We start from the raw sequence: 24,135 nt of genomic DNA, 5'->3' as shown, positions 1-24,135 counted from the left end.
TTCCTCTTCCCCTTTCTCTTCTCAGTCTCAAGGGTAATTCTCTTGCCCTACTTTTTCCCCTTAACCTGAAGGTTTTCTGCATAGCACTAGAAATCTATGATCAGAGTTACACGAGAAATCAAATAAACAATAATCCATCTGGTCGGGACTGATGTGAATGCTTACAGCACGAGTTATATTTCCTTTCATTTAAAAATACCCGCGGGCACGGCTCCCCATCAGTGTCATAGAGAAGGTGGCGTGACTGCCCTGTTTTCATAACCTTGGAGAGTGCGGTGGCCTGCAGGACACGGCAGCAAAAACTGGGTAACGGTGGGAGCAGCTGCCGAGTGGAAAGGTAAGAGAAAACATTTTACCTTCCCAGGGCACGTGTGTACCACAGAGCTTCTCCTTTATAAAACCTCCTTCTTAAACTTCCAAACTGCCTTCTTAAACTCCTTCTTAAAAACTCCACTCATTTTCTGTCAGGAAAACGAAGGAGGAAAGACGGGCGGCAGCTGGGCCTGGATTCCAAGCAGGGTCCTTTCCATATCTCTGTGAGAACAGGACTATAAAACGGCAACTACGTTCCATGAAGAATAACACAGCAATTCACTTTGGTTTTGGTTTTCTTACGGATAAAGTTAGGGGCCGCGACTAGAGGGTTTCTATGCTCTATGAGTCTCCCTGTTTTGTGAGTCTGGTTTTAAATAGGTTGATCCACGCTGCCCAAAAGTTCACCCTGGTTCTCCCTCCATTTCAGGACAGTTCTTTCTCCATTCTTAAGTAACTTTTCTAGATAAAGGACTCTTAATTACCCTTCAGTCGTTGGCATCCATCCTGTCTTATCTCAGGCCACCTGTCACAGTGCAAGAATGTCAGTTTGCCATGTGGCTGCTGATTCAACTTTAAAGCTTGTAGAACCACTTGGAATAGAATCAACCTCTGGGGCTTTTTCCCTAAAGCTTTGTAACAAATATAATGATTTTACAAGAATTGTTTTATCCATTCCTTTTCTCATTTCTTTTTAAATAAACTTTTTTCTGATTATAAATTAATACGTGTTTATTGTTGAAAATGTGGAGAATACAGAAAATTATACTGTCTATGGTATTTAATAACACAAAAACTGTTAGTAATCTGACCACTCAGAGATAATTGTTATTAAAATTTGATACATTACTTTATGGCCTTTTTTCTACACATTCATATGTATACTTTTTTATACTTTTAACAAAAAATATGTATTTTTAACAAAATTGGGATATACGATATACTTTTAATTTCCTTTTTTTTTTTTTACTTACTGTCATAGCATGGAAATTTTTCCATGTAACTAAATATTCTATAAAAATATAGTTTAATGGCCTTTCTAAGGAGCTGGGGATGGAAGGCAGAGGACTAACCCTCTAAATGTGGCCTCTATTATGGCCACTTGTGCTTGAGTTTCGTGTACTCCGCTGACTTTAAACCCTTCCCTACTCCCATAGCCCAGTAAAAAGGGGACTGACTCCTCTTAAGGAGGAAAGTGATGGCTCCGTGGGATCAAAAAAGGAAACGCCAAATTGAAGCAGAGGTCATGTTCTTCTCCGTAACTTCTCAGACACAGTAGGTACGTGTGTCTAATTAAGCAAGATTTAGCTTCCAATCCAAAGATGACTGAATACCCACCAAGTGTCAGGCCCTGTTCTAGGAGCTTTCACATATATCCTATGTCACCTGCTGTGGTGGAAAATGAAGCCACGTTTAAGTTACTACACAAATAAATCAAATTTGAGCTTCCATCCTGACTGAGAGAAGTCCATTCATCATTCTCTGAGTTTTCCCCTCCTTGCAAATTAAGACTCCCTCAAGGTGCTTACTTCATCCAAGTGAGTCAGTCTGGTTTAATATTTCTGTTGTGCAGAAAAGAAATTGAGAAGTCTGGTGTGACTGCTTAAGCTTCCAACTTCTGCTCTGGTGAGGCTGACACAGAAAACAGGAAGTCCAGCTCTCGGGTGTAAGGGTTCAAAGTCTAACCACTGAGACAGGGCGGCACAGATTGCAGGGAGGGAGGAGAACCCAGGCTAGCAACGGTTACCCCACACTATTGGAGACTGTCCCAGTACAACTTTAGAGACAGATTTTTTATTTACAGAAAATCAGTTATTTCTCTTAAGGAACCCCAAGGTCCAAGGCGGCAGATGAGGACAGGGTGCAACATCATTACCCTGTTCCTGACTGGCCTTCCCCTGAGACAGGAAAGGCTCTGGTGCTGGGCCTGCCGTACCAGCCCCGCTCTTTTACTGCACCCCCAGCAGCACCAGCACCAGCAGCATGGTGGATACCTTCTTGAGGGCCATTATTGTACGTTTCTCACCACTCGGCTTACTTAGGACTGTCCCAACACATCACAAGTGTTAGAATAACTTGAAACCCCAAAGGGGAAGAGTCAGGATTTCTGATTTACCGGGGAAATCCTTGGGCTCTTTGCAGATTTGCCCACCTCCTCCCCAGCAGCCTTCAGCTTCCATTCACCAGTGGGCTGATGGCGAGACAAAGCCCCAACCTCGGCCAAGCCGAAAAACTGCTGCTCGGCCCAAATGCTCTGGATCCAGGGGCCCACTTGCCTTATAGCCACACACCTAAAAGAGGTATAAATCATACCAGTTATATTTATGAAATAAAAGCTACAGCATTTGGTGATCAAAAAGCCAGGTACAGGACTTCCCTGGTGGCACAGTGGTTAAGAATCCGCCTGCCAATGCAGGGGACACGGGTTCGAGCCCTGGTCCGGGAAGATCCCACATGCCACAGGTTCACCACAACTACTAATCCCATGCACCACAACTACTGAGGCTGCGCTCTAGAGCCCGCAAGCCACAACTACTGAGCCCGTGTGCCACAACTACTAAGCCCGTGTGCCACAACTCTTGAAGCCCGCGCACCTAGAGCCTGTGCTCCGCAACAAGAGAAGCCACCACAAGGAGAAGCCCGCGCACCGCGACGAAGAGTAGCCCCTGCTCGCTGCAACTAGAGGAAGCCCGCGCGCAGCAACGAAGACCCAACGCAGCCAAAAAAAGCCAGTTATGATTCCCAGGTCTGACTTTGCTGACTGGACAGGTAATGTCATTAGTTGAAACAGGGATTTCAGGAGGGAACTGGATTTATAAAGAAGATGGTATATGTTTTGGACATTTTAAAGTGTGCAGTGGTTTTTTTAAATACTCGGGTGGAAGCTCTGGGTGTCAACTTCAAGAGAACTGGGTGAGCTTGAGATTTGGGAGTGATGGGCATATTGGTGGCTGTTCACAAGTGTGGATGTGATTGTCAGGGCAGCAGAGGAGCTGAGATGGAAACTGAGAAACAGTACCCTTGGAGAAGCAAGCCCACCGAGGAAACTAAGGAGCTCTCAGGGTAACAGAAAGATCGAGCTGTGTCATGGAACCCAAAGGGAGATACTATTTCAAGAAGGAGGAATTTGTTCAATGGCATCCAAGGCAACAGAGGTCAAGAAAGACAAGCGTTGAAGTTAGGTTATGAATTTCTCAGATAGATAAGACCTATCCAGGTCTGTTTTGGCATATTATTGACCAAGGTCATATGATCAGATTATATTGTCTTTCAACAGCTTGTGCTTGGAGTTGTATGATTAAACTCTTATGAGCACAGTATTGACAATCACCTACTAAGCAGTCATTGCTTAGTGTAACTAAGCTCTTTTCACCACATCTTACTTTGCTGATTTTATCAGAAGCTTAAAAGCCACTTTCTTCTTGGAACTAACAAAATCTAGTAGCTACTATATTCTGTTTTGGCTTTGCCACTTGAATATGGCACTGCCTGGTACAGCACAGGTTCTTTTGAGATCAGTATGTCTATTCATGCGTCGGGTGGTAACTTAATTCTCCCACACTTTTTACTGGAATACTATGAAAACATTTTGAACATGATATGACATCCTTGGTCTTCATTTAGCTTGGGTGTATCGTTTATATATTTAGTCCACCTCTTTTCTCTTTACTCTGACATTGCTAAAGTACTTCTACTTGGAGCCAATGTGATCATAAGTGGAAATACAAATACAGGTGACATCAAGCGCCGGTACTTGATTATAAGACAATTCAGAATATGCTTACGTTAAAATCTCTAGGTCATTAAACTGAAAACATAAAATTTCAAAATTCTCCTGGAGACCTCTGCCCTGGAAAACATAGCTTTTGATCCCGTGGTTCCCTGTGAATGCATTTCTCCCCGTTACAAGAAGTAGTAAATCCAGCTCGTTCATCTTCAGGTGTGTTTCTGATGGGCTTGCTGGGGGGAATGTACTGTCCCCCCTTTGCTCAGGGGATGTGCTGTACGCACACCTCGAGGGTTTCATCACAACGATCCGGAAAGGCTGTTAATGCCCACCCGACAGATAAAGAAATGGACGTTCATAGAGATGAAATAATTAGCCCAAGGTTGCATCACCAAGAAGAGCCAGCGACCACATTCCAGACCCCGGCTAACCCTGCCAGAAGCACTCTCTCTCCCACACCCTCCACGGGCGCCCCTACCCGGTCCCCCTCTTCTGCGTTTCTCAGAGCACTTGCCTGGCCCGCACGGATGCTACAGTAGCCTGCATCCCAAAATGTTACTTCTGCAACACATCTCCTGTGTGCTTCCGTGAGAAGCGATATTCGGACCCAGAAAAGCTCTCTAACCGCAGAGTCCTTGCACGAGCCCGGGGCTGCCAGCTGCGGCGGCCCCACTGGGGCCTCCGGGGGCGGGCGCTCGGGAGCGACGTCGGAGCGGACCAATCCCCGTGGAGGTGCCGGCCAAGGGGCCCAGTCGCAGGAAAGCAAGACAGCGACCGCCCAGGCGGCGGGGGACCAGCACCCCAGAGGCCCGTCTCCTGGGCCGGAGGCGATGCTCGGCTGGCGCGGCTGAGTCACCGCGAGCGCAGGCCGGGCCGCGGACCCAGCGACAGCCCGCCGACGGCTCAGGGAGCAGCTGCCCGGCGTGCGGGCCCCGCGGGAGCTCGCCGGGAGGAGCCCGCAGGGCAAAACGGGAGCTGAGCGAGGGCTGCGCGGTGAACTGTCACCGTTGTCACTCTGGACGCGGAAGCGCGCTTTCCTGTTTTGCCTGAAAATCAGGGCTTGCGGTCTCCCGACCTGTGCACCTGGTCGAATTCAGCGGCAATTCCCCTTCCCATCCCAGCGCGGCGGCGCAGACCCAGCCTCCGTGCGCGCTAGCTGCCCGGGAGGCACCGCGGGCGCAGGGCAGCCCCTGAAAGGGGACAGCCCCCGAGACTCCGGCCCCGAAAACGGTCAGACCCGCGCCTAGCTCGGCAGGAAGACTGTGACCGTGGGGTGAGTTAAAACAACATAAACAAACCCTTACGATTGGAAGCTGCTTTTTAAAGGCCCCCTTCCTGTCCGCTGTTCACAAGCAGCGAAATCAATAATAAACAATTACGTAATTGTCGTGTCCCCAGAGCAACCTCACTGTTTCCCTTATGAAAACCAGCTGGCAGTATTCAGTGTGGGAGTTGTAGTGTGACCACTGGATAGCCAAAGTGGTAGACAGCTTATTAAGACTATCTTAAAGAATCATCTCAAGGGCGGGTTGAGTCCTTAAAGGTCCAGCTCTTAAAAATGGTAAGTATGACAGTCTCAGGTTTACTGAGTACCCTGTTCCTAAGTGAAAGTTATTTTCTTAGGAAGTGCTTACTGCTTTCTGTTCCCTAGTTTGCTTGTTTACTCCACAAAATTCCCCTAGCTTCCCCATCATTGAAAATCTAGCCTCTCAGATAAGAGTGCAACTGATTATCTCTCTCCTTTTCTTCTTACTAGAATTTCAGCTACCTACCCAAGCAAGATGAAGATTCCATTTGTGGAACCTGCCATTTGCCTTAGTGTATTTGCTATGACTTTGACTGCTCCACTGACAACACAATATGTGTACAGGAGAATATGGGAGGAAACAGGCAACTACAGCATTGCACCCGATAGCAATGTTTCTGAGTGTGCAAAAAACAAAAGCAGCCCAATTTTCGCATTCCAGGAGGTAAGAAATTAAAATATTCCTAACATGTATTAAAAAGGGAATGTGCAACAGGATTTTAAAGGAAAGAGGATACTGCACTCCTCATACATTGATCTCTTAAGGGTCACCCTAAAACCCCTAAGTCCCAAACCAAAAGCCTTTATTCTCCTTTCTGTTTGAAGCTTCCTGACACCTTTAATCTGCCTCTTCTACTTAAAACCCCCTTCTTCTTCTGTGACACTGGCTCTTCTCCTTTCTCTCCGAAAACGTCAGGGCAGTCTCATCTCCTCAGTGGCGGTCTCCTTTCTTCTTCCCCACGGAAGGCCTGAAAGTTGGGACAGGGCAGGCTGGAATGGTACTTGGTGGCCAGGGGTGGGGTGAAGCGTGGGTCCTGCCTTTCCCTTGCCGCTTCCTCCCTACCCACTTCCGCTTCACGGGCATGACCCAGTTTTCCGTGACCCCAGAAAGTGGACCATCCCTGAAGACTGTGGGCGCGGTGCCAGGGTCTGTCATGGGGTGAGGGTGGCATTTGTCATCCATCATTCGGTGTTATCAAATCACTTTGACCCCCCCCAGCGCTGAGGACCATCTGTGTGAGGATATGGGGGGTGGAGAGCACCCACCTGCGCTCTGCGGACACTGAAAATGTTCAGCCAGATACTCCAGAGCCTTTCCTTCCCCACGTCCAGCCTCCTCCCCCAGGAGGTACGTCGCCAGTCTCCATTCCCTTAGGCGGTCTTTAACAGTCTACCAGTGTCCAAATGCAAAGGGGAGAGCGCATCCAGATTTGGAAATTTCCCCCCGCCCCCGCCAATGCCTGAAAAACCACCACACTTGTAAACTTTGAACTCTTCCCCTTGGGAATATTTTGTGACAGAAAAGGGTGGTGCTGTTTCCCCAGTCAAAAGATGAAAAGAGGCTAAGGGACTCTGAGTCACCGGGACCCATGGAGAAAAGAACAGATTATTTCTGAACAGCCATGCAGATATCAAGGTTCCGGCCTAGAGTGAGGTCATAGAAACAGAAGGGCCAACAAGGGGCTCTCCTCTTGGTTTTGTCTCCCTTTAAGAATATTTCCTGTTACATGTATATAATCTCCAGGGAGTAAGAAGGTTCCAGAGGCTCATCAGTTTCTGCATTTGATTCTGTGAGTTCCTTCACCAGCCCCCTGGGAGCGGTGCAAGGGACAGAGGAGAGGACTTGAGTGTCTGGAAAGGTCGGCTGTCCTCACCCTCTAGAGTGACGGGAGACGGGCCTTGGTCCAGCCGCTTGGGTGACCTCTGTGACTGTGCAGGTGATGAGTATTGGCCCCGCCCCCTGCCTAGCCCAGCTGCTGAGAGCCCCCCACTGCCCAGAGCAGGGGTCTCATTTTGAAGATTTCTGCCACATTTTTTAATCGACTGACTGCTGTCTCACTGGATTAATGTTCAAGAGAACGTACCGCCCTAGATCCTTGCCTTACAGTCAGTGCGCTAGAGCTACAGGTGCTGCTTCTCAGACTGGGGAACTAGAAACCATCCCACCTGCAACTGGGACAGGGCGTGGCGACCCACTCACCACGCGCTCCTTAGGACAGAGGAACACTTCCTTCTGACCCCTCCCCTGGATCCTGTCCCTGCTCAGCTTCTCAGAGAATATTCTGCCCCCTTTAAATCCAAGAACAAATGTTCCCTGTTCTATGAGCGTCCACTTAGAGATCTGTGGACTGTTCTTGTAGCCCTAAAAATAAGATGTCATAGCACAGGGTCAGCCCCTGATAAAATAAATAAATGATTTTTTTCAGCTCAGATTTTTCTTGCCACTCTCCCAAAAGATCAACTGTATGTAAGAATACAAGGTGTTGAACCTCTGTTATGCCGTTTTTATTTATCCTTCCCACATAACAAATATACACATTTACATACATATTGGTATGCAAGATAGTATTATGAATTTCCGGGTACAAATATAAGAATAATCGGAGCAATTTCACTTATATTTAACATTTTGAAAGTCTATTTGGATGAAAGCCATATTTTTCAATCCATCTGGGGTTAAGGTATATATAACATATATATTCGTATGCATATTGATCTAACCTATCTTTCAAATCTTCAAGTTTTCTGAGCCCTGTGACTGTAAGTACAACTACTTACTTCTCTTGGGCGATGAGATTAATCTCTAAAAGGCCTCTTAACAAAGTGGCAAGGCTGTGGAAGGAAACTCTTGGCGAAGGGCAGAGAGTAGGGAATTCTGGGATGTCTGCTGACTTTTGTGGAGGAAGGAATTTTGAAGCCCCTTACCGCCCTCTCCTTCCCTTGTAAATGATTGGTTTTGAAGTGTCACACCGGCCATTGTGGCCTGTTCTCTTCAGGCACATTTCAAGACAGGGACTCTGCCGCTGGAGGGGACCACTTCGGGTTACCCAACAGATCATGAGGTTGTTCTTGCTCAGGAATTTATTTATAAACCTTTTAATAACACAATCCCTGGTTACCAGCAGATAAGGAATACCTTGTGCTCAACTGGAATTAATATATGCATTTTAGCCTATGAAATTGTGACTTCCTTAAAATTGATAGCACTTTCCTTAGTTTATCCCCGTCTCAGTACCTTGTCATTCTGTTCAATCTTGTATAGGAAATAGCTTTCTTTTTTTTTTTTACTCTGATTTCTCCCATCTACCCTAATATAACACATAAGACATAATTATAATTCTCCAGAGTTTATAATGTTCAAACACAATTTCCTCTGTCTCAACACTGATTTATGGTTGAAATATGCTTTGAGTTTGTTAAGATCTGAATTTCACAACACGGGTTGCAGACGAGGCGAGTAGTCTGTGTAACAGTCTGGGCTGGGACGACAGTAGGAAAAAAAGGAGAGGACAGGACTTAGGCGGAGACGTGGACATGGGAGGAGGAACCCAAAACTGGAACATCTTGCTGAGGAGTTGATTAAACGATAACTGTTTCATTTATTTGTTTAGTCAATAAATATTTACTTGATGGCTTCTGTATCTGTAGGAGATACAAAGATGTGCTCAACAGATCTCACCTAGTAAAAATGGAACAGCACTGACTGTACGAGGGCCCTGTGTGGAGCACCTTCTATTGACTTTGATTTTAAGTCTCCCGACAGCCTGCAAGGTTGGGACTGTTGACATTCCCTCTGGTCAGACAAAGAAGCTACAGAGATAAGTAATTTGGTCAGGATCACACATAGCACGCAAATTACAGAGGCCTATTTTACTTGATGGTTTGTTCATTTAATCAATCTGTCTGTTGAGTACCTACCCTCCCTGGAAGCACTGTTCTTGGAGCTGGTGATACTATGGTGAAGAGGACAAGGTTTCACCCCACCCGGGAGCTTAGGTTGTAGGAGGGAAGTCACACAATGCCCAGGTGGAATAAAATATAATTTCCTGTCAAGGAGCCGGTGAGCCTCTAAGAAAAACAACAACAAGGATAAGGGGCTGGAGCGCCGGGCGGGGTTAGTGGGGTCGCTTCGGCTTGAGTGATGGTCAGGGAAGAGGCCCTACTGAGGAAGTGGCTTTGAGCTGAGGAAGTGAGCTGTGTGACGACCGGGCAGAAGGAACAGCAAGTAGCATGGAGGTTTGTGGAATGGCTTGTCGACCGGCCGAGAGGAGTGAGGAAGGGGAGGTGAATCAGAGGCGCCCTGACGTGGCGTCGCCCCCCCGCCGTGGCAAGGAGTTTGCATTTATTCCAGTGTAAGGAAAGCCACTGGGGGTTTGACAGAGGAGTGACACGAGCTGATGTGTGTCTTTAAAGACCACTCAAACTGTGGTGGACAGAACTGACTGTATTTGAACCCAGATTCCTCCGACTCCAGAGCTCAAGCTCTTAATCGATACACAAAAAAGTACAGCTGGGGAACGATAACTGTTCTGTGAGAAGGTTCAGAAAAAGGAGTGATGACCCCTATTTGGGAATTTCAAGGAAATCTAAGTGGGACCTGACTATGGACTGTGCCTGGAACATAGACCGTCTTTGGGGGGTGAGCGGGGATAACGCTGAAGATGAGATCAGGCCACGTGTCGGGGGCCTTAAATACCAGGCTAAGGAGTGTGGACTTTCCCGGGCAGTGGGGAGACACTGCAGCTTCTGAGCAGGTGAGAGACATGCCGATAGTGTGCTGTGGTGGGTGCTATGCAACATGTGCCCAGCTGTAGTGTCTGTGATCTGCAGAGTGGTAAGACTGACATTATATTCTGAGTTGAATGAAGCGACCAGTTAGATGCCAGGGTGGTCCAGGTGAAAACCAATGGGAGTTGTCATTCAAGTGGCAACTATGGGACCATCAAGAAGGTAAAGTGAGAAACTTTAGGGGAACAGGATAGATTGTGTTGGGGGGCATGGACGAAGGGAAAGGCTAGAAGCAAAGATGAATGAAGTTTTGGGTTTGAGTGACCAGAACATTTCCTGGCAACATGGAATGGCTTGAATTATATAAATATATAAAAATAAAAATAGGCTCACTATTTTAAAAAACCATTAATTCAGTATCTGATATTTCTGTGGTTCATCATATTTTTGTGATATTTTTGTGGTTTTTAGGGTGCTTTCTAAATATTACATGAATAAATCTTTTTTAAAATGAGTTTAGTAATCCCCATTATAAAAACGGCACATATCCTTTAATATAAAGTTTGGAAAATACAGAGAATTGGCGAGAAGAAAATGCTTTTAAATCACCCCAAGTTCTTCCCTTCAAATACCAAGTGTAACGATTGTTACATCTGCCAATGCACGTGTACATAGTTGTTTTGGGCCTCAGGAAAGTTGAGTTTAGCTCACTCCTTAGTTCATGGCACGCTACCATCTTTAGTCAATGCAAAGCTCCTCTCTTTTATCTTAATTTTTAGTAAATAAAGGAATATTTGTGGAGACACGTGAAAAGGACAACTGAACTCTATCTAAATAAAGGTCTATCAGATACGATGTTTACATCTGATATTCATTCCCCTTTAGAGTAGACAGGAAGGTGTATCATGGGAAAGGGTACCGTTCTTGCTTTAGAACAGTGGTCATGATCTCTAAGTGCTAACTGTTCACAGAAGAAAGAGAAGTCATTACATGACCAGTCCCCGAGGCCTTGGGCTCTGTGGATCCTCTATATAAGTCAGACATACACCAACACACACACTTTTATTTTTATAGATTAATGTCTCCACTGTGGTACTTGAATATTGTGACTGAGCATTGATGATTGTATCACCTCTTGATATCTGCTTTGTGAACTGGATGAAGATTTAAGCTATATCAAACCCATGCACTAGAGATTCCCCATCCCTGACCTACTGGCAATATCAAGAAAAAGTATGTACCAGGGTATTTTTAGGCATATTGTATAAGCCTCTGTAAACACTTTGTCTTCTTTTTATTTCTTTGCAGGAAGTTCAGAAAAAAGTGTCTCTTTTTAATCTGCAGATGGACATAAGTGGGTTAATTCCTGGTCTCGTGTCTACATTCATGCTTCTGTCTCACAGTGACCACGGAGGACGAAAATTCCCTCTGATTTTGTCTTCTGTGGGTGCTCTTGCAAACAGTGCTTGGCTCTGTCTGCTTTCCTATTTTGCCTTTCCAATCCAGCTTTTGATTGCATCTACCTTTTTGGGTGCACTTTGTGGCAATTACACCACACTTCTGGGAGCCTCTTTTGCCTACATAGTTGATCAATGTAAAGAAAAGAAACAAAGAACAATTCGAATAGCTATAATTGACTTCCTGCTTGGAATTGTCACTGGATTAACAGGATTGTCTTCTGGCTATTTTATTAGAGAACTAGGTTTTGTGTGGTCGTTTTTAATTGCTACTATGGCTCTTACTGTTAACTTGATTTATATTTTATTCTTTCTTGAGGATTCGATGAAAGAGCCTTCATCTCAGAATGTTTCTATATCATGGACTGAAGGCTTTAAAAACTTATTTAACCGAACTTACATGCTTTTTAAAAATAATTCTGGTGAGCAACGATCTTTGCTCTGTTTGTTGCTTTTTACAATGATCACTTATTTTTTCGTGACAATTGGCATTTCCCCCATTTTTATCCTTTATGAATTGGATTCACCGCTCTGCTGGGATGAAGTTTTAATAGGTTATGGATCAGCTTTGGGTAGTGTCTCCTTTTTCAGCAGTTTCCTAGGAATATGGCTTTTTTCTTATTGTATGGAAGATATTCACATGGCCTTCATTGGAATTTTTACCACCATGGTAGGAATGGCTATGATTGCTTTTGCCAGAACAACACTGATGATGTTTTTAGGTAAGTTACAAATGTAGCCTAGAACTGTGTATTGATATTTACATAAAATGAATTTAGTCTGTGGTGTGAGAAACTTTAATATAAAATTCTCTATTTAATGCATTTTAGTTCAAGTAAAGGTAATTTGTTTAAAGCTAGTTTGCCAGAAGCTGAAAACCAACTGACTTTAAAGAAAAAAAAAAAAAAAAAGTTGAATAACCACAATTTTCCAAATTTACATATTTGCCAAAAAATTGTTTTGAGGAACATTCTTCTTGTGTTCTTGTGAATCAGTCCTTCAAAATAGCATTCACCAACTTGAATATTTCTTAAAATGATGCTAAGAAGGCTACAATTTTAAGACAACTCTGTAAAGTATACTCAAAAGATACATTAAAAAAATTCATTGAATATATTCAAGAAGATTTTGCAAATTGATCTTTCAGCAAATTGGTCATTTCATGAATTGGCTTTTGATGAATCACTTTCTGGCAAATACAACTGCTTCCTTAACTAGGGCTTGAGTGAGATACTGTGTTCGAAAGGGTTAAAGGATCTGTTAAAGTGGGACCTCAAGAAAGATCCAATTTAGTCTTTTTTTACAAGGGCAGTGTTAACCTCTTGCTACCTTGCAGGAAAGCAGGGTGACCAAACAGAATTGGGCTTAATTTCCATCTACAGCACTAGGTGACCTTGGGCAAGTGCCTGAACTACTCTGAGCCCTTGTTTTTTCATCTATAAAATGGGCATAGTGGTACCTAATTCAGAGGGTTATAACGAATATTAGAAGAGATAACTGTAAATCACTTAGCGCAATGCCGAGGGTTCAGTAAATGTCAGTTCTCCCTCCCTGTTTCCCTTGGAGTTGCCAACGCCAAGTAAGTTAATACATGTGAAAACATGTTGAAAACTTTACAGTGGTCTCTGCAAATGTAGTATCTTACCATTTTGTCATATAACTAAAAATGCTACTATTAAGGGTCATAATTTAAGAGCAGAGGCAACCTGTGTTCGTGAAATTATTCAGCCACAAAGATGAACAAGCGAGAAGATAAGGAACCAATTTACCAATAAGTAGATCAATATAATAAAAGAATTTTAACGATGAGAATGCCAAGTCTGAAAGAGCAAAAACAGAAAACAAAAAATTTATTGACAGTCGCAACCTGCTAAACATGATGTTACTATAATAACTAGGAAAACTGATCAATTTCAAGTGGCAGATTATATAGATCTGGACCTGTAACTTCATGAACTCTTGTTCTCTGCACTAGAATAAGAATTTAAGAGTAAACTTAAACTTGAGAGTAATCTTAAACTGACCTGTCTGTAGTCTATCTCAATTCATTAAACAGAATTCTACCATTAATTAATTCAGCCGTTAGATGCAGTGAGTTAAGATGCTTATAGAAAATGAAGTATTTAGAGACTAAGTGTTCCACCTGTAAAACGGACCCTTAGTTTTCTGATTCAGCCAGTAATTTCCGACTATTCCTCTCACAGTCAGGCTGCCATTCCTTTTCACTGTCGTACCACTCTCTGTTCTACGGTCCATGATATCCAAAGTGGTTCGTTCTACTGAACAAGGTGAGTTTAATTTGCTTAAGGAATAGAATGAATCTATGATCTGTACCAACTCCTATCTGTGTACAATCAGTGTTTGATTCTTCAGGATATCCTACAGCCCTTTTTCTGCACAGAACTCCTTTTGAATTGGTAAGGTCTGTGTTAGGAAGCGCTTATATCCAAGCAAGGGAGCCCCTGCCCGGGGCCTGGTGCCTTAGAGGGCTTTCTCTGGAGCTGCCCCGCCCCAAGGGGAGAGGAGACCTCAGGGCCAGGCGATATGCCCCCTGGGAGCCCACAACATTCCCCCCTTCTAGGCTACACTCTGGGTACGTGGGTCCCCATAACTCCCGGCTGAACAGCTCATACCCGGTGGCTGCCTTGATGATCCTCTCCCTCAGACCCATTCTCCTGAGAGGAGACTGTGACCCCAGTGTGCTCTCCTGTACACCAGAGGGGTAGCCAAAGGGTGACTCTTTACGGGAGGGTCTGGCCCAACCTTGGAATTGCAGGGCGGGGTGTCTACACCCACGTGTAAATGACCCTTTCTGAGCAGAACAAGAGGTAGAATACAATGTGGGTGGCTGCAGCCTGCAGGCTCGGGACTGGGGGGCGAGGGCCAGCTCTCCCAGGGCTGTCATGCTCCACGTGGAACTCTAAAACGTCCGAGAATTCTAAGTTTGTGTCTGACCTCCAAATCATTAGGAAGGTATTTTCTCAGAGTAGGGAAACAGAACATATCTTGGTTAACAGTCTGTTAGTCAGAATTATAACTTTTTTTTTTTTGGCTGTGCCACACACACACGTCTTACAAGATCTCAGTTCCCCGACCAGGGATTGAACCCAGGCCATATCAGTGAAGGCCCAGAATCCTAACCACTAGGCCACCAGAGAACGCCCAGAATTATAACTTTTAAATACTTAGAACTTGTAGGCCTCTAATTGTATTTTTTTTAATATATATATATATTTTTTCAATTAACTTATTTTTGGCTGCGTTGGGTCTTCGTTTCTGTGCGAGGGCTTTCTCCAGTTGCGGCGAGCGGGGGCCAGTCTTCATCGCGGTGCGCGGGCCTCTCACTATCACGGCCTCTCTTTGCGGAGCGCAGGCTCCAGACGTGCAGGCTCAGTAGTTGCGGCACACGGGCTTAGTTGCTCCGCGGCATGTGGGATCCTCCCAGACCAGGGCTCAAACCCGTGTCCCCCGCATCGGCAGGCAGACTCTCAACCACTGCACCACCAGGGAAGCCCCTCTAATTGTATTCTTACGCTGGATCCCACAAATGTTAGAGCTGGGCCTGAGTCAGAGTCCTAGCAAAAACAGCATCCCACTCAGCTGATTCAATCAAGAGACTTCAGGGAAGGGCAGCACAGACGAGAGGATGGCCCAAGGAGGGAGGGAGCAGAGAAGAAACTGCACAGCCTTCTCCGCCTGGACCCCACTGACCAAGTCCAAGGAAGTCCAAGTCATAATATCTGTGGGGTCAGCCTCCCGAGCACAGAGCGGGGCCCAGAAGATCAAACAGCTGAAGGGAAGGGCAGAGAATAACCAGTACAGAAGGAAAACAAAAATTAAATCTCTAGTTAGAACTGGGTACTTGTTAGATACTAGGCATATGTGGTTGACCTCCTTTTCCTTTGATCATACGAATATTATGAGACCTTGGAGCTTTCTTTTGTTCCATGTCTTAGCCTGGTGCAAATGTTCATATCAACTGTTTATGAATAATTCATAATTATGCTATTGTACTTATGGCACTTTAGTCAACACTGGAGAAGACTGCATAATTCAATAAGGTTGAAAATATATTATTGATTCTTTTCCACTCATAAGATGTAGCTATATATTCACACAGCTGTTTATAGATTGTGTGATGAGGATTAATTGGAAAACCACTTAGGAATATAAAAACTGCAGTATGTAAAAACCTACCTGCTTGCTTGAATTATGCAATGGTTTCTTAGATACGACACCAAAAGCCCAACAAAAAAAGAAAAAGTAGATAAATTAGACTTTATCAAAATTAAAAACTTTTATGCTTCAAAGGACACCATCAAGAAAGTGAAAAGACAGCCCACTGAATGGGAGACTATATTTGCAAATCATACGTCTGATAAGGAACTTGTATCCAAAATATATAAAAACTACTAAAACTAAGCAATAAAAAGACAACCCAGTTAAAAAATGGGCCAAGGATCTGAAGTGACATCTCCCCAATGGCCAACAGACACATGAAAAAGTGCACAACATCATGAGCCATCAGGGAAATGCAAATCAAAACCACAGTGAGACCCACTAGGATGGCCAAGATGAGAAAGACAGACCATAAGAAGTGTTGATGAGGATGTGGAGAAATTGGAACCCTCATACACTGCTGGTGGGAATGTAAAATGATGCAGCCATTTTACAAAACAGTTTGGTAGCTCCTCATAAAGTTAAACAGAGTTACCTTATGACTCAGCAATTCCATTCCTAGGTATATACTGAAGAGAAATGAAAACATATGTCCACACAAAATCTTGTATACACATGTTCACAGCAGCATTATCTGTAACAGTCAAGAAGCATGAACAATGCAAATGTCCATGAACTGATGAATAAACAAAATGAGGTGTGTCTGTCCAACGGAATATAGTTTCGCAATAAAAAGAAATGAAGTAATGATAAGTTGTGCTGCTCAAGGAAGTTCAGCAACAAGCTAGAGCTACTTCATGAGATGGTTGTTTGTCAGAACACAGCACAGCCTGACCGAGTTCCCAACAAGAAAGGACTCAAGCAGCTGCATAATAGGATTAGCACCAAACCACCTGTCCCGGGCTGTAGCAAGGGATCAGAAATAAGATGAAACAATAACGTAGATACATAACTAGGAGAACTTCTTTCCAATTAAACTAACTTCCTGTATTGTCATAAGTCATAGATGCAGTAAGTCCACATGCTACTTGATGACTGGTAATTGCCCTTGAATGAAGGTTTTATTCATTCATTTGACAAATATATATTAAATGTCTACCAGGTGCCAGCACAGCTACGCCCTGGGGACACAGCAGTGAAAAAAGCATATGTGCCCTTGACATTGACAGAACTTTCATTCTGGTCAAAAGAAGACACATCTCTGATAACCCAGCATTCTGCAGAGAGATGTTTGTTTTATGAACATGTGTCCTGTTGTTCAGTGAAGACTTTCTAGCAGTGTATGAGAATATGTATAATAGAGCGAAAGTTTAAATAGACAAAAATCAATACACAGTCTAAAAGATCAAGACCATGGGGAAAGTTAGAGTCTAGACATGTAAACTATAACCAAGCTAGATCCTCAAGCTTGCCCTTTTCCTTCCTATCAGTCCAATCAAACGCAATTATTTATAGGATTTGCACTGTCTGTAAGAAAAATATATTACAATTTGTCATGGAAAAGTAAACTCGGCAAAGTAGGGAACAAGCAATGGCTTAAGAAGAGTCTGCAGAAACTACGTAGGAACTTATGCCACGGAAGCCACAGAGAGCTGAGAACAGCCACATTTGTAGTGATGCAGAATCTGACAAAGAGGAAAAAAAGCACATCAAGATGACCAGCTGTCTTTCGGAAGTTTCACTCTTCAGTCAGTATGGTCTTGGATCCCAGACTAAACTCAGAACTGGTGGAATAGTGACCATTTCTCTGATTGTGAGCTTGGGCCGACCATGCAGCCATTTCAGGCTTCTTGAGCAATGCTCCATGGCCTGCCCTTTCCCACACTCAGCGTGCGGCAAGCGGGAAGGACAGCAGAGTCCCCTCAGAGGGGAGCCAGTTGTAAGCACGTAGACAGAAAAATACGTTTTAAAGAATCACTCAATGTCAGACTGTGGCATAACCTTCACTAGAGCACCGGGCACTTATGTAGTTACTTGATGAGTCACACAGGAATCTTGCGTGTCTGAACTTTTTGTTACTCTGGAGGAAGAGATCAAATTCAAATTACAGAATGTATGGTAAGAAGATTATCTCTCCGCCTTGCCTGTCACTCTTGCCAGGTCTGACTTGACCTTTCAGAGGGCCGGTGGGTGGGACGTTGCTTGCCCGGAGCCATCCTGCCCCTGCAGGTGTGTCCCACATTAGCGCAGGGACTGAGAGTAGAAGGTGGCACCTCGCACCTCAGGGGCAGGTGGGGCTGCGTCTTAGGCTGTAGCAGGGACGGGAGATGCGGCAGATTCCACACGCCTCAGCTTCCAGTGCCTTTTAGCTTTGCCGCACGGACCCTGGAAGTACTGATTCCAGCTCCTCTCACACCAGGTCCAGGGAGAACTCCTGAGCTCCGTTTTTCACCCACAAAACGGGTGACTGCCTTCTCAGGGATTCTGAGGGAGTAGCTTTCCTTCACCAAGCAGTGTCCCCAGGTTTGCACTTTTCACTGAGTAGCTGTTTTCTGCATTATTTTTGTTTGTTGTTTTGTAACTCAGCCTTTTCTCTCTCTCCCTCCACACCCTAACCCCAAACAGGCACCATGTTTGCTTGTCTGGCTTTCTTAGAAACACTTGGTGGAATCACTGCAGTTTCTACTTTCAACGGAATTTATTCAGCCACCGTTGCTTGGTACAAAGGCTTCGTCTTTCTGCTCTCCGCTGTTTTATTACTAATTCCAGCCATCAGTCTATGGTATGTCATTACTTTTTATACTTTTATCAAAGGATAGATGGATTGAATTCCCTGACCTCACCAGTACAATTACATAGATCTGTTGAAGTTTTGCCTCGGAATGTACTTTTCTCAAGAACTTTTAGACATGAAGAACTCTGTCAATAATTTTGGAGACTTAGAAAGTAAGAGACAGTGGTGTGGCTAACCAGGACTAAGAGAAAGAAACACTGGGTTAGACAGAGACTCTGAGAAGTTACCCCCTTATCTTTAAATATGAACAACTGATGAATTTAGTGTCTAAGAATATATATGTATATTCAGTACAAATATATTCATATGTATATTCAATACACATATATTCTATGAATATGTATATACATATATATGCATTCAAACAATGATTTCCTACAGTATAATATCCCCTGAAGGTCAAAGATTACTCTAAGAAGATATACTTTAATACAGATTCTTGGGTAAATGACAAGAGCAGATAGCATGCACTGGATATTAAGAATTCTCTTTCCTTTACAGAGAGTTGGCTTATTTGATGATTTCCTTTTCAAATGTAAATATCCAAGTAAATACAAACTACAAAATTCTATTTGTGAACAGTACATAGAATAAAAAGACCAGAGGCATAAACTTACAAGAAATACGTATTCTCCCTCTCCCTTTCAATGAACAAAATGTGTAAGCCAACTAGATAAGTGGTTGTGAAAACGCACAAGCAAATATATTTGACACATTCTCTGGGGCCCAAGCATTGAGCTAAGAGCTCATTAACCTGCCTCTGCTGGGCTTGCCCATTTCACACGGCTGCCTCAGAGCAGGGTGATGGGGATAGGTAGAAGGTGGGGCTCAGGGTCTGGCATCTGCCTTCCCCTAAGCACTGTGGGCTGTGGCTGCGAGGGAGGGAGAACAGAATCTATCCACACAGGCTTTAAACTCTGCCATGGCTGTGAACTCCTTAAAGGGCTGGCCTGCGTCTTATTCAGAGTAGGACCTCGGTACATACTGTCTCAGTGGGATGCTGATACTTAGATCTGTGTTAGATGGACTACAATAGTATTTACAGTTCCTCTGTAACTGTGATGAAAAGCTATTTTTACTACGTATCTTTTTAAAAGGAGACTGTCACCTATTGAATTGGCAAAATTAAAACCCATGCTTTGCTAGTGAGCACATAATGAGACCATCAACCTTATACTTTGCTGGGAGTAGTGTTATTCGGCATTATCATCTTTGGAAAGCAATTCATGAACATGTATCCCCCCAAAATTCATGGTATTTGAACCAGTGATCCCATTTAGAATCCTATCCTGAGGAAATGATCAGAAATGTCAAAAATTTATATATAAAGAAGTTCATTATGGCAAAAAATATTTTAATGACCAAAATGGCCAACAACAGGAAATGGTTAAGTAAATGATGGTACATCCATATCATGAAAAATGACTTTAATAAGAACTGTATTACATGGGAAGTAGAATAATGGGTCATTTTAATTTTATTCTTCATATATTTATAAATATTGTTATGAACACATATAACTTTTATAATTGGAAAAATTAGTGCAGAGAGATTAAAGGTAATTATGCTTTTAATAATGCATCTAGTGTAAATGTAGTTGGTCTTCTGAGATTTTTTTTTAAATCTGTTCAGTATTTTTAAAATTAAAATTACATGCTGGGGCTTCCCTGGTGGCGCAGCGGTTGAGAGTCCGCCTGCTGATGCAGGGGACACGGGTTCGCGCCCCGGTCCGGGAAGATCCCACATGCCGCGGAGCGGCTGGGCCCGTTAGCCATGGCCGCTGAGCCTGCGCGTCCGGAGCCTGTGCTCCGCAACGGGAGAGGCCACAACAGTGAGAGGCCCGAGTAAGCCTGTGCCCCGCAACGGGAGAGGCCACAACAGTGAGAGGCCCGCGTACCGCAAAAAAAAAAAAAAAAAAAAAAAAAAAAAATTACATGCTATTTTCATTACTTCCTGATGTCTTCTATCCTAGCTTCAGTTATAGGTATTAAACATGAACTTCAGTAATAGCTTTAGTTACAACTATTTTATGTGGACTATGCAGAGTAGACAATGGGACAGATGGACATTTTAGGGATCTGGAAGGGGAAGAACTCATATAGGTTTTTTTATTTTCAGAAAGCTATGCATAACAAGCCTGTTAGATTCAAAATACCCGTATCCTCCTTCTTTGTATAATTTATTAAAAGCCATGTAACCAGGGAAAAGGTGGAATACAGAGTCCTTATGTATTGGCTTAATCGATGCCTTGTTTGCTTTGGCAGTGCTGTCAAGTGCGTCAGCAGGAATGCGGGAAGCTATGTCCTTCTTATACAAGAAGAATCCAGCGAAGACTCTTCAGACAGATGATTAATTGTGATTAAAAAAAACCCAAATGCTCATATCATATGCTCTTGACTTCTGAAGGATATAAACTAGCTCCACAATCAGTACTTCATGAATAATCAGTGCTGCAAGTCCTTTCTTCTAAACTAAACAGAGAAATAGTTGCTGCTCTAGCTTCTTACAGCACCATGCACTTTGAGCACTTTATGAAGATCATGTGACATATTCCCAGTAGATAAAAAAACAAATCTCAAGACACCTCCCACTTTGGGATTTACAAAAGAAACTGAAACTTATCGGTATAAGATGGGACTAAGAAATATGATACAATCAAAAGCAATAATCTCCCTGATATACTCCAGTCTCTCACATTAAGACCAGGAAGAACTCTTTGTCTGCCTCAGTTTCTTCATCTGCAAAATGAGTTTTTGACCCCTCTCAAAGATTTTCAAGGCGTAACTGTTGAAAATTATGATGAGTCAGTCGCTTATAGGAAAATGATAGAAGTTTCAAGCATTCATAATATAATTTTCTTCTACTTGGGTAATGCTTTGTTTTTTAGAGCCCATCAAGGTGTTAGTGATAGTCAAAGCTCTCAGTAGCTGCAATATCCTTCAAAGGGAAGCACTTTAATGAATACGTTTTCACTTTTCCTAATATGTTTCATCAGTGACAGGCATGATAATATTTCCATAAGTAACACAGGGGTGACTGAAAAGAAAGATTACAAGTAGTTCCTAAAGAAATGTAAAAACTGAGTAAACAGGCAATCATGATGTAAAGTAACTAGTATTTATAGAGTCAATATTCATTCCTTCTTTCTGTCAAAGGGTATCCATCTCTTACTGCCTTACACTCATCCTGGGACCACCATGGTCCCTGAAAACACCGCATCCCCTCCTGCCTCCTGTCTGCACACAGGGTTCCATTGGGCCTTCTTCCCTCCCTACGTTGAAACTTTTAAGTCTCAGCCAAGGCAAAGCTTCCGCTTCCTCCGTGTCCCTTCCGGACATTTCTACCCTCACCTCCCGCCCACCTCCACCCCCCACCCCCGTCCCTGCAGGGCTCCCACAGCTCTCTGGGTGCCGCCATCCAAGCGTTTTCCCTCGTCTTGTAATGTTTGTTCCCCTACTTGACAATGAGCACCTTGAGGACAGGGACAATCTTTGATTCCTCGTTATAGCCACGATAAAATTTGAACTAAATGAACACAGAGTTTTGTTTTCACTTGTAAAAATCATTTAAAGCTATATATTTAATGCATTATGAGAGTAACCACTGATACCGTGCCATAGTCATTAAGCCAGCCTCGCAAATAAATTGAAAAATATGTAGCCCTTATGCATTTATGGTTCATGGTATTTTCACAGGTCCTTCAATATCTCCCATTTTCTAAGTTTCCATATATATTAACACAAATGTCTTGAAGTACACCTAGCTGATTAACTCCTTTGTAATCTCTTGAAAGTAGGTAGAGTCTTCTGTTTCATAACATGGTTTACGGCTTTTTCCTGTAAGGTAATCAATGACTGTTTGACCAGCAAATAGCACGCATAATTTAAAAGACTAGAAATTCTTTTTTCCAAGACCATTCCTTTCAGGTTTAGCTAATGTCTTCTGGGCTATTCTCAGATTGACTGACTGATTCATTTTTGTTTTACTTCCTGTTCAATGCTCTTCCCAGAACAAAAGAAAAAGTACTTTATGGTTTACAAAATGCTATGCCAAGTTATTTTACCCTCTTAATAACCCTGCAAAGTAGATCTTCCTTTTTCCCATTTTATGGACAAGGAAGGCAAGTCTCAGGCTTCACCTGACCATGGTTATTCAGCTACCACTAAGCAATAGTATTATACAGAGATGGATTCGGCACTGCTGAGGTTCTTCACAGAAGGGTGTGACAGATTATACATCCAATATTGAGAACTGTATCAAGGAGAGTATAAAGTGCCCCCCCAAACACATTAGCACTACCAGTACCCAACTACCTGCCCATAAGATTGACTTTTTTGAGGTTAGATAAGGTCTATAACAAAGTCCCTTCCAGCTCAACCTTCCCTGATTTTACGCATTCCACCTGAACTGAAAAGAACACACCTGGGAATGTTTAATACAGTGGGAGGATTAACAGATAGTTTCTCAGTTGAGCAAAGACCATTTGAGATGCAGTAAGTGTATCAGGAGACTGGACTGGGGTAGCCCAGGGTAAGAACACAGCATGAATGGGCTTAGCCATCTCCAAAGAGTCTGTCCTAAGAGATAATTAGTAAATGGGATGCTGGGAGCCTAGAGAAGCATGCAAGCTGATGGGGGTATTTAGCCAAGACATGGGGTGGCAGGGGTGGAGCGGAAGCTATTATCTAACCTCCTGTAATGTGACCTGATTATCTAATTATCTGAACAAAGAATATTAATGGATGACGTGTTTTTATGGTGTCTATATAAAGACGAACCAAAAGGAAAAACATGTTCCTTTCATCTAGGACTGTACAAGGGCGGTTAGATATACCATATCTAACAGAAATAAATATTTTCATCACTCGGGAGGTGTATTTCCGTTTCTATGAGGCTGGACTATTCAGTAGGATCCTCCATAGCCTGCACTGCACAACTCAAGAAACCCCTTTTCTCCACTCCTATGCTCACTAAATAGTCCTCTAGTTACTCACTCAGCATCCAAAAATCTTGTTAATAACAGTAAGGTGCCCTAAGTTCAGTCTTTCTCCAAGAAATGTCTGTATATCAGGACCACCTGAGGAACGGAACTGTTTAAAAATCTCTGGAGATTCTAATTCAGTTGGTCTGGAGTGGGGTCTTAGCATCTATGAAAAAAATCTCCCCAGGTGACAGATACACATTCAGATCTGGAAACTACTGCCCTAGATAAGTGCTTCTCATCCCTGAATGCACATCCAGACAATCAGCATGGGCGGGCAGTTAAACAAATACAAACACCAAGCCTTACTTTAGGCCAGTGGTTCTCAGCCTTGGCCCCTGGGCAGAACTGCCGGGGAGCTTTAAACACCGCCAATGCCCAGGTCCCAGCCCAGGCCAACCAAGTCAGAATTGCTGGGAGTGGGAGGCGGACAACAGTAGTTTTCCAATGTTCTCCAGGTGATTCCAGTATGTGGCCAGGGTTGAGAATCACTGCTCTAGATCAGGGGTCAGCAAACTTTTTCTGTAAGTGGCCACAGAGGCAGAACGTAAATATTTTAGGCTTTGTGGGCTACACAGTCTGTCACGGCTACTCTCTTACCTGCTGTCGGAGCACAAAGCATCCTAGACTGTGCATAAGCGAACATGCATAGCTGTGCTCCAATAAACAAAACAAGCAGCAAGCTGAATTTGGCCCAGGGCAGTAGTGTGC

The 24,135-nt window shown here is 43.6% G+C and overlaps 1 protein-coding gene across 14 annotated transcripts; it reads left to right on the top strand.

Moving 5' to 3' along the window:
- The first annotated feature begins 243 nt into the window (after positions 1 to 243).
- On the top strand, positions 244 to 21,976 carry SLC46A3 (solute carrier family 46 member 3). Of its 14 annotated transcripts, none has more exons than XM_055089486.1 (9): positions 244 to 337; positions 1,470 to 1,591; positions 1,886 to 1,938; positions 2,898 to 3,081; positions 5,796 to 6,009; positions 11,382 to 12,252; positions 13,735 to 13,818; positions 18,275 to 18,431; positions 20,708 to 21,976. In XM_055089486.1, the coding sequence occupies exons 5-9, from the start codon at positions 5,821 to 5,823 to the stop codon at positions 20,790 to 20,792; spliced, it is 1,386 nt and encodes a 461-aa protein (XP_054945461.1). In that variant the 5' UTR covers positions 244 to 337; positions 1,470 to 1,591; positions 1,886 to 1,938; positions 2,898 to 3,081; positions 5,796 to 5,820; the 3' UTR covers positions 20,793 to 21,976. The 14 variants fall into 14 exon arrangements, with proteins under 14 accessions (XP_054945461.1, XP_054945459.1, XP_054945455.1 ...); XM_055089484.1 differs by having other exon boundaries at positions 2,729 to 3,081; XM_055089480.1 differs by having other exon boundaries at positions 2,455 to 3,081.
- Positions 21,977 to 24,135: the final 2,159 nt, after the last annotated feature.

This window comes from Physeter macrocephalus, chromosome 13, assembly GCF_002837175.3.
Source record: "Physeter macrocephalus isolate SW-GA chromosome 13, ASM283717v5, whole genome shotgun sequence".
Classification (NCBI taxonomy): Eukaryota; Metazoa; Chordata; class Mammalia; order Artiodactyla; family Physeteridae; genus Physeter; species Physeter macrocephalus.
This window is presented reverse-complemented; position numbering and strand designations above follow the sequence as displayed.